The sequence below is a fragment of the Zosterops lateralis genome (assembly GCF_965231275.1).
Source record: "Zosterops lateralis genome assembly, chromosome: 5".
Taxonomy (NCBI): Eukaryota; Metazoa; Chordata; class Aves; order Passeriformes; family Zosteropidae; genus Zosterops; species Zosterops lateralis.
Window position 1 is genome coordinate 8,783,937 of NC_139766.1, and position 14,591 is coordinate 8,798,527.

The following is a 14,591-nucleotide window of genomic DNA, read 5'->3' on the forward strand; positions in this document are numbered from 1 at the left end:
ACGAGCCGGCGGCCGCGCGGCTGCAGCTCCCGGCCCGTTCCGCGCGGGATGGCGGGGCTGGAGCGCGCTCCGCGGAGCTCCGCGCCCCCGGGGAGAGGGGCTCACGGCGGAGCAGCCCCCCGGGAGCGGTGCGGAGTCCCCCGGGAGCGGTGCGGAGCCTCTCGGCCCGCCCTCCCTCCCCGCGGCTCCGCGCTCCCGCAGCGCCCACTCCAGAGAGCTGCTGAGCGCACAGTGCGTTCGCAGTAGATACAGAGACACATAAATATTTAATTAATAACCCCCTTCCGCGTGCGCCGGTGTCTGCGGGCAGGGATGGGATGCGCGGCCCCGGCTCCCCGCGCAGCCCCGCGCCGTAGTAATTTGCAAGGGGCGGTGCAGGGATGGGGGGGCGAGGGGAGGTGTCCCGCCCCCCCGATCACATGGCGACCCCGCGCAGCCAATGCGGGGGGCTCTAGGACCCCGGGGACCCGCGGCCCCCCCGCCCTATAAATGCCTCTCCAAAATGCAGCGGGGCTCCTTCCTCCCGTACCGCCCGGCCGCGCTGCTCTGCGCCGCTGCCCGCGGGTCTCCGTGCCGGCTCCGCGCCCCGCTCCTTCCCCCTCCCCTTTCTCCTTTTTTTTTTTTTTTTTTTTTTTTTTTTTTTTTTTTTAAAGCTTATTTTTTTGTTAATTTTCTGACACCTCCCCTCCCGTTTTTTTCTCCTCGCCCCCTCCCCGCGGCCGGTTTGCATGCATTGTCTGTCTCCCAAGATGGTTTGTGAGACCAAGATTGTGGCGGAAGATCATGAATCAATCCCGGGATCCAAAAAAGACACGATCATTGTTTCCTCCTCCCAGATGTGGCCCTCTTTGGCGGGCTCCCCTCCCTCACCCCCACCTCCCCTCACCCCACCTAAAGAAGACCCCAGGCGCGACAATGTCTATATCCGCGAATTCCACCCCTCCGAGCAGGAGGTGGTGCGCCGCATCTTTTACGAGGGGATCATGGAGCGAATCCCCAACACGGCGTTCAGGGGGCTGAAGCAGCAGCCCCTCACTCAGCTGCTCTACGGGCTGCTGGCGGGTGAGTATCCGCTCCCTTTTGGGGAGGGGGCGCCGGGTTCATTCGCCGCCGTGGGTCTTCCCAAGATGGTCGGAGGGGCGGGAGGACCCGCGGGCGCGGTGCGGCCGGGGAAGCGCCGCAGCATCGAGCGGGGCCCCGCGGAGCCGCAGCGCTGCGGCGGGCACGGGCGGGCGGGGAGGGGAGCCCTGCGCCGCCGGGGATGCGCGACCTGCGCGGGGGTTCGGGGCGGGGAGCCGCGGAGGGCTGAGGGTAGATCGGTCATTCCGGTGATGGCGGGGCTCGGGGAGGGGGGCGCGGAGGGGAGCGGAGCGCTCCGCGCCCTGGCCGCCCCCGCGCAGCCCGGCGAGGGGGGCCCGGCGTGCCGGCGTTGCCTGGAGACGGCCGGGCCCGTCCGTGGAGCGGCCCCCGGTTCCCCCCGGCGTGGGAAGGGGGTGCCCATGCAGCAGCCCCGAGCCGCGGGCTCTCCTCCCCTCCCCGAGTTAAATGCCCAGAAATAGCACTTGCAAGGTGTCCCCTCCCCGTGCCGGTGATTCATACTGCGTGCCCCCCGCCCCGAGAGGGCTGTGGGGGGGGGTCTCCTGCCCCCGGGGGCTGCGGGCTGGTCGCACCCCATGGCCCAGACAGCGGGAGGACGGGACCCCGCGCTGGAGGGGGACCCCGGCAGGCGTTGGGGAGCAGGGGGACCCAGCGGGGGCTCCGGGCCGTGCCGGAGAGAACCGCCGGCTCACAGACACCCGCAGAAGCCCCCAGGATGGGCAGGGGCAGGGTGGCTGCCCTGGGAGCCGGTGCCGATGGAAATAGCTCTGCCGCAGTGGCGAACACATGGCTGCGGAGCGGTGCCCGCAATCGGCTCCTCCGCCCGGGGACAGCGAGGGGCGCGGGGGTCCGCACGGCCCCGCTCCGGAGGGGTCCTGGGCCCGGCCGTGGCCTGGCGGCATCCCCCGCACCGGCTCCTCATAAACTTCTCCGGGTTATCTCGTCGCGATACGCCGTCCCTTCTTAACACGATAATCTCGAGAGCGTGACTCGTGTGTGTAACTGCAAATGTATATTTTGACTGTGCTTGTTTTTTTTTTGATTTATTTTTGTAATGAGTTTGTATTCCGAAATCAACACTAAATTCTCTTTTCTGACAGGTGTCGTTTATTTCTCTTCCTTATCTCCATAGTAATGTGCTTTGTTGTGACCAAGTCCTTCCTGCTGACCTGCTGTTTGCCCATCTTTCTGATGGGCATGAGGTACTACTTCAGTAGAAAAGTTATCCTGCACTATCTCGATTGTGCGCTGCACACGGACATGTCCGATATTGAGCAATATTACATGAAACCGCCAGGTGAGTACGAATTCCCTGAGGGAGCCTTCCTTCCCCCAGCCTGCTGGGGAACATGGCTGCTCCCTGCTGCTGGCGCCTTTTCCTCCTGTCAGCAGCACTGAGCAGGCTCAAAAGTCGCCAGAATGCAGCTCTTTAGCCACACCAGGCACAAAGCCATCTCTGGTTTTGGTTTGGTTTGGGGTGGTTTTTTTTGCTGATTTTAATTTTTTTTTCTCATTGCTCCCCCTCCCCCAAGTGCCTCGTCATCCCAGGCAGCCTCTGCCCACCCTGGAGCTCTGCTGGGTCCCACAGCCACCCCGGGGACCGGGCTGAGGCTGCTTGGGGACACTGAGGATGGAGAATGTGTGTTATTCACTGCAGCCTGTGTCCATCCCAGCCCTTGCATCTTGAGCTTGGTGTTTCTTTGCTCCATGTATTTGGTATTGGCTCAGCAGGAGGAGAGGGAGATGAAAGGCTTTTCAGCCCAAATGCTCAGAGGAGCCCGTTTTAGCTCTTGAGCCCGTTTTCCCATGTCATTCAGGAACATTCCTTAATGCAGGTGTTTTGGAAGAGGCATGGATCAGGTATGTAAAGGGCTGCTGCCACATAAGCTTGCCCTAATATGGGTTCATTCCTTTGTTACAGATATGTATATAATTAAAAATACAATATCTACTGATAATATTACCTTGTTAAGCTGTAAAAAATAACTTACGTAATAAAAAAAAAGTCTCTTTAGAACCTGTCAGGTGCTATTTCCCTTTTGTAGGCACACATCCATATTGAGGACAAGAGCAGGGGGATCCCTGGGCAGTCAGTTGGGGTTTGAGGTTTGCTTTTGGTGGTTGCAGAGTGCTAGTGATGAGCTGGAAAAGCAAGGTGAGGACGGTATCCCACCTTAGTTCCATCCTCTTGGGGTACCTGCTTTCTTCTTGGGTACCTACTGTGTTGTTTTCCCATGTGACCAAGTTTTTGCTGTATCATTTGCTGTATCATTCCTGTTCCCCAGGTGTGACAAACCTCTCCCTGGACACTTCTAGAGAACTGCTAGAAGTGCAATAGCCACAAACCTTCCCTCACTTCTAATACGCAATGTTATATTTTGCTAAAATGTTGTTTCTCTTACAAAAATCATTAACTAGCTTAATTTATCTTTCTCTTTCCATCATAGTGCATATCTTACACAGATCTTGTCCCATCTTACACACAGGGTGTGTTTCATTTACAGGGCTTGTTTTTGTAAAAATTAAGTGGTGTGTGACTTGTATTTAAAAAGCTCAATCTTCATTAAAGGTGGTGTCACAGAAATAAAAGGGTTCATAGCAAAATGTTTCTGCACCTCTGTAGTCAGGCCTAGCAAAGTATTATGCTGGAGAAAACATCAGAAGATTCCAGTAGAATAAAAGCGTGTAATATGGAATTAATAGGTGTTAGAGCTGCTTAGCTTGTTAATGCTCAGGACTTGCGTGGTCAAAATTTAGAGGGATCACAGTCCCTGTATTTATAACACTAGCAGACACAAAAAATAAAGGAAAGTGACTCAAAGTAATGCCCTCGATTTGTTTAGGATCTGTAATGTGAATTGCTTCAGCTGTGTTGCCAACATGTCTTTGAAATGTTAGCATTGCTTTTATTTGGTACCTGAAAGAGCTAATTGCAATTTTAGAGCAAGTGCGTGGGCTTTAATTTTTGACAGAATTTAATCATGTAATTAGGCTTCTACCATGCCATAAAAAGCAGATTTATGGGATTGTTGGTGCTTGTTAAAGATTCTTGATGATAGTGGTGCTGGATAAAGGGACCAGAGAGGCTTTGGGGTGTGGGGAAGGAGAAGAGTGCCTGTGGATTGGAACCAGCACCATCCCTGTGACATGAATCCACGTGGTGTTATTTGGTGTAGCTGTGCACAAGGTGTGAATCCAGTGGTTTGCTCCTGTTTCCTCCAAAAATGCAGTTGGTGGATTTTTTTCCTCTAGAGTAGCAGTAAAAATACAGTCATCCTAGAAAATCCCAGAGTTTTGTGCACTTTGGAGGCTGGCTGGCTGAAAACCCAAGGAAGGCAGCAATGTGCCCCATTGGCATTGCCCGTCCCACCCAAAGGACAGAACAATGGCAATAAAACGAATTCAAGCCCCAAGTTTGTCTTTTATATGCCTAGTTTACAAATTAACACCCAGGCAGAAATTATTGCAGTGGGAATGACAAGGGCTCGTTGTATTGCTGCAGCTGAGATATTTCTGAGAGCTTTCTCAGTGAGGTGTTAAGGGAAGAGCTGGTCACAGCAAGAGCAATGGGGTGTGGGGATGGGGTCCCAGAGAGGCTGGAGATGGCCAGAGCTTGGTTAGACAAGTTAAACCCAACCTGATATAACTGCAGCTTGGCCTGGAAGTATGACCAGGCAACTTTCTGCTCCTGCTTTAGAGAATCCATGTTTTCTTCCTTGATTTTTTTTTTTCTCAACATGGAAAAAAGAGGAAGGGAGCATTTTTGTGGTCGGTTATGAATTCCTGTTTCTCAGGGTGATGAATGCAAAGGTAGAACTGGGACATGGTCTTAAGGTCCTGGATAAAGATGTTGGTTGCAGCTTTGCTGAGGTTTTTGCCCTTGGAATCCAAGACACCCAAGCACCAAACTTGTTGTTTGCAGCCAGCTTTGTGTGGTACTCAGGGCTGGGGCACTGTTGTAGAGAGTATCTACAGCAAATAACCTCTGGTAAGGCAGGCTTCTACAGTGAGGGGATGTTTTAACTATTAAAATGGATCATTCTTGGTGGTATTGTGGAAGCATCCACAAAACATGTGGGTCAGTTTTATAACCAAGCCAAAAGGACCTGGTTTGCAGTGGGATACCATGAGCACCCAGGTTAATGATTAGTGTTGAACAATTCCATGAGTTACACCATATTAGGGTTTTTCTTCTGCAGTTTTTTGAACCTCTTGTCTCCAAGTTAGTTATTGTTTGAATTTTCCTCTGCTGGGTTTTGTATGAACTGAAAAATATGTGCTGACAGTGATTTTGCAGAAGTACGCTAGCCAAAATTTAAATCTTTGTTTTCTCTTGCCCTCCTACACTTTTGCCAAGGGTCTGGCAGAACGTTTGGGCCAGTGCTTAGCTTGGAGCTTGTACACAGCAGTGAGACTTGAAATTGCTTTCAATGTGGAAGGAGTTGTTTGTGTTGAATGTGTGCTGGGGTCTTAAAACAGGAGGTTGAATGGTTCAAACACCTTCCTGAGCTCTTTTTAAACTCACATTTTTCATTTTAAAATAGCACTTATTGGAATTTACCTTTCCATTTTTTTCCTTCTTCAAAGGCTATGAAAAAAGACTACTGGAATGGTGAAAAATAAAGGAATTGGATAATGGGCTTAATTGTCAACCAGAGTAACAAGTTCTAGTAAACAAAAAACCCCAACCAAAACCAACCAAAAAAAAGGAATTAATTTTAAATAGAGCCCTGCCTCTTGCATTTATCCAGACAAAAAAGATGAGCACAGCTGGAGCGTCTTTTATGGTGTGATGATTTTGATGACTAATCAATTTTACAGTGTCTCTTCAAGCTTCTGTCCCAGTTGGTTGTGTTGTATGTTTTTTTGCAGTGGTTGGTGTGTTAGAGAGATTCTTATGAGGCTGAGGTCTCAGCTGGAGAGCTTGTGGAAACCAAGACTCCTTGTGTCCAACCTAAAACTGCTGCACCCCGAGGCGACTGCAGCTGGGGCTTTGGCTGATGAATTTCCGTGTCTCTCTGTGGTTGTTTGAGGAGTTGCTGCTGGCAGTCCTGGCAGGATTTGCAGAAGGGTGTGCATACCTGACCTGGTGGTGGTGGTGGCAGCTGGCCTTTGTTAGGGTTCTGGGGACCGGTGACAAGCTCGGTGGCTGAATCACGGCGCCCAGAGCTGCAGGGAAGGATGGACAGACAGCACAGATGGGTGACCTGGAGAGCTGAGGCTGCAGCACCTGGTGGAGTGTTGAGGGTGTCTGCCTGGCGTGGTGCAGCAGCAGAAGCTGGGGTGCTGCTGCAGGAGGTGTGGGTCACATCAGCCACACCAGCTGAGTGCTGGGGCTTGTGGCAGCGGCTGCACAGCTCCGGCTCTCGCTCTGTGGGTGGGCAGGCACCTCTGGTTGCTTCATGCAGAGTTTGCCCTCCTGCCTCCATCCGGGGTGAGCAGAGCCTTCCTGTCCTGCTGCCCTTTGTCCCCTGTATGCGACAGTGCACGTGAAGAGCCTGCACAGATATCCCGACCTCCCTGGGGGACAGGGCCCTGAGGAAGAGGGGCTGCAGGGGGATGGCTCATTAGGGTTCAATTTCTGCTGCTCCTGGGTGGCACGTTCCTCAGCTGAGCTCAAAGAGGGGATGTCCTGCCCTTCTTGGCAGAGGTTCTGGGATTATGTCCCTCTGCCAGAAGGACACCAGTTGAGGTGGGTCCAGAGCTGGGTTGTAAGGAGGTGAGATCCTGTTTGTTGCCTCTGCCTTTTGAAGTGTCCTGCTCCTGCAGTGAGGTGTTTGTCTGGATAACAAGCAAGCATTTGTCTTGCATCAGGTCATTTGGCAGTGAGTTTTCTCCCTCTGGCATGATGTTTGCAAGGTGAACAGCTGATTGTGAGTCGTGTGGCTCCTGCTACCTCTGCTCCGTAAGTGCTGAACCTCGGGGAGGCTCAGAGGTGAGCACCAGTGACTTGTGGGGTGCAGGGAAAATACAGGGTCTACCCTGAGAGGAGATCCTCAGCCCTGGAGCTATGGTTGCTCTGCCGTGCCTAAACCCTTCCAAAGACACAGAGAGGGGGTGGAGGGGGGTATTTCTCCCCACTGAGCCCCCGGGGCAGAGGGGCAGCTACAGAGCCCAGTTCTTCTACATTCTGGATAATGCTGAAGCTGCTAGATAAGCAGGAGTGAAGCTGCCGAATGATAACATTGTTTGGAAAGAATAGAGCAGCTCTTGCCTTGCAAAGAAAAGGCTCAGTTAACCTGACTCCGGAGTGGGCTCAGGGCTGCTGCTTCCCGGTGGAGGAATGTGTTTTTGGAGAGCCCTGCCCCACTCCTGGTGCCCAAGAGGCAGCTGGAATCTGAAGCATCCCTATCTGCAGCATTTCTTGCTGGCTTATGCAGTGCCCTGACCTCATGTATCTGCCAAACCCCTGAGCTGCCTGTCTTGTATTGGGATTTTCGATTTTGCCTTTCCCTTTGTAGAGTGGTGGAGTTCTGTGTGGGGCTGGGAAACCCATGGGCGAGGCTGTGTCCTTATCTCCTCCTGGGTGTTTCCCAGCTCTGCTTCCTATCACTGCTGGGAACTGAAGTTAGGTCTCCTTGGGCAGAGGAGGGTCTGTCCTGTGAGCATATCACTGCTGGCATCCCTCTGCAATTCCATGAGAGTGCTTCCAGGGATGGGACCTCCATAGCAGAGAGATCCTATAAGATTAGGATTACTGATTTCTCATATACTTCATAGTGAAAAGTATTTTGTCAAAGTATTTCCAAAGCTGACCTGCAGGTGGGACAGTCAGGGATTCTTCAGCTCAGCAATTTCTACTGTTGCTTTTGGGTTTCTACAGCTTAGCAGCATGGAACTGCCTGGTTTGGCATCTCTCATCTCCAGTGCAGTTTTTTGGAAAGCAAGATAAAAACAACTCATGTTTCCAAGTGTTAAGGATATGGTTTGTCCAGCATTTGTAATGGGCTGAAATATTTTGGTTTTGAATAATGTAAAATGTCTTTGGAGTTGAGTTGCCTCCCAAAACTCACCTTCTGTAACACTGGCACCCCATCACTCGTGGCTGCCTCATTTTGCTGTGCTGGAGCCTTGGCTTTTCCATCTGGAGGCAGCTCTGTCCTGCAGGTGTGGGGCATGGGCACAGTGAGCAAGGCAAAGTGATGCTGGCACCAGCTCCTCCCCCTCACCTGAATTCCCAGAGCTAACCAAGGGCTGTCCTGCTCCCAGCAGCAAGTACAATGCATAACCTCAGCCCAGTGCTGCAGCCCTGCTGATAAGAGCTAGGGTAGATCAGGAGGTGACACAACTTGGATCCCTTGCAGTGTTGAGCCACTTGGACCAGCTCTGCTCAACCCACTGGAGGGCCTGCAGGGACTTTCTACCTTACAAAAAAAAAAAAAAAAAATAAAAAAATATATATATATATATATATATTTTTTTTTTATTATTATTTTTTTTTTTTAATTTTTTTTTCTCTCACTTTAGAGGGCCTCAGGTAATACAAATTAGAAGAGCGATGCTCTCGGCAAAGGGCCAGCATAGGAAAACTGGAGTTGCCTGATGAGGGGAACAGTCTGGATTCAGGGCTGTGTCATCCACAGCCAGTGGAATAAACATGTTTATGGGCAAGCTGCTTCAGCTTCCCCCCCTTCCTGTTTATTTATCACAGGAGCAGGAACATATGCAACAAACCCATTACTCAATGTGCGTATCCATAACATAAAAATAGTTCTCCCTTTAGATCCACAAGTTTGGCACAGTCCCATGTCAAAATTAGATGAAAATAGTTTTTATAGTAAATTTTGCAGAGTAATATGGCCCATTTTTTTCTCCTATGCATTCAAGAATTCTCTCTAAAAGTAGCCAGTCCCTCATGGACATGACCACCACTTAATGCATCTGTGTTTGTAATGACTGGGTGGATATAATGGTACTGATGCTACTGTGAAGCTCGACCTGCAGGTGTTTAAAATCCTCAGTACATGCCAGTGCTGGTCATTCATCTTCAGTACAAGAGGTAACCAGTTGTGTAAATTGAACATCAGTAGCTTTTTAAGGCACAGCAGACTTCTCAAGACCAGCAAACAAGCCACAGTGCGACTAAGGAACATGAAGGAGGCAGGGACATCAGGTGTTCTGGGCTTTGAGTAATTTTTTTTTTTTATGTTTTCTCCAGTGTTAAATGTTTTCTGGTGTGGTTGTATGCAATTTATCAGGACTGTTAGTGAGTAAACCAGAATGGGTTCTGACTCCAGAATTTCGTTCACAAGTTTAAATGCAAATTTATTACTCTTATAAAGGATTTTTGGAAGCTCTTTTTCTTTCTCTTGCTTTATTAGGAATGGCCAAGATTTAAAACAATTACCCAAAAGTTTGTTTCAGGTTAAGATTTCATAATAGCCTAAATTTAGGCTCTGTGTTTGGTATCTGACTAGCGGCAGGAGTTTTAAAGGAGTTTGCAAAGCTTTGATCCCCTCTTGACACCGAATTTTGGATGTAGGTATGTGAACTGAAAAACCTTATTCTCACATTGTTATATTTGTTTATTATATTCAGCCTCTTAGGATTACCCAAGAGTGTGGTCATGTTGTTGCCTCTCAATATGCACCACCAGTGGTCTTAATACTTTAGAAATTGCCATTGGGGATTGCTCTCTACTTGAAGACCTTTAAATATTTTGAAAAATAACTGGTTTTATGTAAAAATCTAAATACATGGCCTGATTTTTCAAAAAGGCAAACCATTCAAAATCTCCCTGAATTTCAGAGTGGATTTCCAAAATTCTTTCTATAGGTTTAAATCTTGATTCAGGCAGGTTATATTTAATTCCTCAGGATGGGAATTACTTTTGGGAAGGCCGTGAGCCCCTCGAGGACTCTGGGAGCTCTCAGTGTTGTTTGCTGGTGTATTGCGGAGTGCATGGTTTTATTTTGGTAATGCAGTGCCGGGGATCTGTTACAAATAATCACATACTTGATGCTACTGCCTTCCAGGCTACAGCAAAAAGAAAGACCGAGAGTGTTTTGCTGGTATCTGCTGGTGATGAGCTGAGGGAAGTATGAGCCTTTGTTGTTACTTTCTGCATCAGCAAAACAGGGAGCTTCAAAGTGTATTTTTAGATTTTCTTTTTCTCTTTTACTTTTTTTTCTATTCTGTAGAAAGCTGAGGCATCGTTTTGTTATGCTGACAGGTGGCTAATGAAAGGAGTCTTAAAGAAAATCCAAAGATAGCAGCATGTCTTACCTAGTTTTCATTGACACGTTTATTCCTTGTAACCAAATAAAAGGGGTTGGGGGGGTTTGGGGTTTTTTTTTTTTGTGTGTGTGTTTTGATAAGGGGGGCTCATGGAATCACCAAGAAGCCACATGTCCTTTATTAAGGATGCATCAAAAATTAGTTCATAGTGTTCTGGTCAGAGCCAGTACAAGCTGTGGTATCTGTTACAGGTGGCTTTGAGTCATTCTTTTAAGTCATCTGTTGACCTGTTGGACCTCAGCAATCAATTAACAATTTATGACAGCATGTACAGTATCATTCATTATCTTCTATAACTGTTTGAAGAGTGTTTCTTTCAAAAAGAAAAATACTATATTTCTACAGGATAATTCTAAAATGCAGACCTGTGATTCCCAGGGCTTAGTGACAAGCTGGGCTTCTGCTTTAAAATGGGATTTCTGGGAGTGAAAGGAGACATTTCAAAATTGATAATGGGAAGCATGTATTACAGTTGTATTTTTAAGTGGCTACATGAGATATTGTTATTGAAAATGGGATTTGCAACAGTGTAAATGCTAATGGAGTAATACAAAGTATTAGTCCCACTGCAGCCTGTCCTGCTTGAAATTGTAACTAGTGAGTAATATTTGTCACTTAAAATTCATGCGTTGTTTCTAGGAGTTATCCAAGTGGCAAAACTGAAAACCAGAGGTTTTGTGAGAAAAGGGGTTTTCAGTTCAGGAACTGGAAAGTAAGAGGAATTATAGTTTTGGTCCAAACTAAACTGATTTACTACTCCCTCTCTGGTTTTTCACTATGATGAAGCAAGGATCTGTGTTTAGTGTGGGGTGTAATGCTTTTTTCACCCCAAAACTGAATGGTTGGCTGTTACAGCTTTCCTTAAGAAGCACAGGTCAGACCAAAGTACATAGAAAATACTGACCATGACAGAGCCATGATGGTTAAGTGTTTGTTACCGCTCAGGCAGGTCCCACTTTGCATGGCACTGTTAAATCTATACTGAGTCAGTGCTGGGATTTCAGGCATCCCAGCCCTGTTTGAATTACACACTTAGGTATTTTATACTGGTGTAAGAGTTGAAGAAGTGGTGTTGAGGGGTCAATTTCTGAAGTCCTGGCTGCTGGGGCATCCTCCCCTGTGATCCTTGGAGGACTGAGCTGTGTGCCTGTGTCCTGGCCAGCAGTGCTGGGGGCTGAGCTCTGCGCAGGGTTTGTGCCAGCCTGCCTTTGCTCTGCCTTTCATTTTCCACCTTTGGTGAATTCAGGACGAATGTGTGATTTGTTTTGCATTGACAAAAACCTGCATTTTTAACTAAGCTGCTTGCCTGGATTTACCCTCAATCACCAGTAATTGCTAAACAAGCTGCTCCCACTCTCCCTTGCCAGTGTGCTCGAATCCTGACTTGGAAACCAGCATCAGCAGTGCAAGTTTGTTTGCTTTTTACAGTTATAACTCTTGGGCTCTGTGCTAGTGCTGCTTATTGAAATGGGAGATGCTGGACCAGCTGTCTGATCATGAGTAACTTCTCAGTGCACCTTGCACTCAGCACTCTCTTCAACAGCTATCAGATAATCACTAATGATCCCTTGAGTTATTTTTTTTTCCCTTCTTCCATCCCCTGGCACAGCAGTTCTGTATCCCACGTTTCCAGTCTTGGGTCAAACTGCAATACTTGCATTCCTTTGAGTTCTGCTCAGCTCTCTTGTCCATCCCTGTATTGAATTCTCCAGTGATTCTTGATCTGGTCTACTTTTTACTTCACTCATCACTTCTGGCATTTCCCATTTCCCCTACCCAGGATCCCTCTGTATATTTGATTTTCCCCTTCCATTAAACTTTTTAATTTATGTGCCTTTACCTAATTTTATTGTATATGTACTTTATTCTCTTCTTAGTTTGTGTGGATATTTAGCTTGGTGAGTGCAAGTATTTATTTTTTTTATTTTTCGTAGGACACTGGTAGAATAACAAAGATGAGAAAATAAATAGAAGTCAGCAGTATGAGGATATTATGTCTGCTAAGCTGAAAACAGTGCATCAGTGCACAAACCCATGTGTCACTGGTGAGGGGAAAACATTTTACCTAAAGGCAAATGAACTGCCAGCATCATTTCTTGCACCTTCTTTAGAGCATCTGACCCACATTCATTTCCAGATGTATCCACTTATCTTTTCCCCTATGACTTTTCTTACAAACCTAATTCTTTCCATTTTAACGACATATATAAAATGGTTATTGCAGTCAGAGTGTGCAAGAAAAAAACCCTAAACCAAACCACTTCATTTTCTGAGGTTGGGTTTTCAGGGGTTTTTGTTCTTTTTTTGGAGGTGCCAAATCTGTTCATCCTCCCTGGATCTAGATAACAGCATCTGAAACACTGTATAACACTTCTAGTGGGAATCCAGGGAAGACCTAAATCTGTAGTCTTCCAATTTAAAATAATGTTAAATAGTAGAACTGCAAAGAGAAGCTTTTGAAAACAGCCTGGTTTTGAGCACCTGCCATTTCCAAGTGCTAATTCAGATGATGGTTAGTGAGAAAGCATGGCAGATACCTGGCTGCTGTCTGCTGAACAGCAGTGAGCATCCTGGTAAAGTCCTCCTTGGTGGAATTACATCGTTAGCGGTGGGATTTGTTGAAGAAGAGAGAAAGCAAGGAGGGAAGAAGTTATTGTACAATAGAGATGCTAATGAGAGATTTATTTTTTTAAAAAAATCCAAACTGCTTAAAAGGGGCATTTGTAAAACACATTTTCAAGCTTTTGCTGCTTGTAAAGTCAATTAGATTCACTTAATGGCTCTGAAAATCTACGTCTGGTGGGGTTTCAGAAGCTGTCAGTGTTCAGAGGATAACATCAAGCTGTGCCTCTCGGACAGTGATTTTTGTTTGGGAATAAGACATCATCGGGTTTTACGGGGCTTTTTTTTGAGCCATCAGTAGTCTGAAAAACATCAAAGCATCTGCAGGGATTCTTGAGAAGTGGGAACATTTTTCATGGATAACTGAAATACCTAAAGAGGATTTCAGTGAAATTTAAAAAAAAAAATCTTCACATAACCCCCCCACATTCACTGAGACTGAACTCTTGGGACAGTTTGGCTTAAAGATTGAGTGGAGCATTTGGTTTAACTTAATCATGGGCTTAAATCCCTTGTCTCTCACTGGGAATTTAGCATGTACTTAAGGACAGTATAGGTCCAATTGCTCTTTGGATAGTTACAGGAGACCTGTGACATAAATGGTGGTAAAACTTGGCTTTGCTGTATGCACTATCAGCTGCCTACAAGATGAATTTATGATGTGTTAGGGAATACTAGTGCATTGAGAAAGGAGTTGTAGTTGTGAACCTACTCTTGGATATATTCATTCTGCCTTGTCCTCATACTGTGTACACCGGCTTAATGTTCTTTGTAGATGGGACAATCCAACAGATCCTCAAAATACTGCAGGTCTACCCAGTCTTCTGTGGATTTGTATCTCTTCTGGCTCTGGTTGCTGTAGTGCTGTTCCTGTTTGTAAGTTGATCTCCTTTCCACAGGTCCTTTGTGAATGAGTGTGCCTCAGGCTGAGGGTGCAGGTATGGAGGTGTCTGCTTTCACTAGCCCTGAGCAGCCTGTCCTTCATTTGCCATGTGTCTTCCTGATGGAAGGAGACATGGCCTGTTACCTGCTCACTCCAGTAAGTTATTTCACAGATGTCTTTCAAATCCCCAGCTCTTGTGACTGGTATTGAGGCTGGGGCTCACATGAATGTGGGATGTAAGGAGATGATAGATGGTTATCACAAGAGATCTGGATTAGTCTTTTTTAGGGACTTTTTTGGCCTGCTTGTTCTGGCATGGTAGTCTGAATGCATGGCAAAGGGTTTTTTTTTCTTTTTTAGTTTTAGAGACGTAGAAGTTTACACATGTAATTTTCATTTATCCACAACATGTCCATTGTCTGTGCCCAGCCTGACAGATGTTTGTGTATTTATGGATGTGGATTTTTCTTGCACTGCCACGTTAAATAAATGTGCTAGTTTGACTAGCACTGTCTGGACTAGTGGAGCTCAGTATAATAATACCCAAGGCACATTGGCTTTGATGTGATGGGAGAGGGATGTGGAAAAATGTTGGCTTTCACCAGAGTGGATATCCTGATATGTGCTTTTTCTGCACTGTGGCAGGGCTCTGGCCTCACATGGGGCATCAGACCCTGTTCCATGGGAGAAGGTCTTGTTTCTTGGCATGCTGAAGATAGAAATTGGTTTTTTTTTCATCACTTTTCATGAT

General features: G+C 47.3%; 1 protein-coding gene across 1 annotated transcript in view; it reads left to right on the plus strand.

Moving 5' to 3' along the window:
* The first annotated feature begins 229 nt into the window (after positions 1 to 229).
* The window catches only part of NAT8L (N-acetyltransferase 8 like), a 28,130-nt gene continuing 13,768 nt past the window's right edge, over positions 230 to 14,591 (plus strand). The window contains exons 1-2 of the mRNA XM_083862400.1: positions 230 to 1,062; positions 2,231 to 2,395. Of these exons, the coding sequence (XP_083718526.1) occupies positions 729 to 1,062; positions 2,231 to 2,395 (499 nt within the window). The 5' untranslated portion in view covers positions 230 to 728. The remainder of the gene's footprint in view (positions 1,063 to 2,230; positions 2,396 to 14,591) is intronic.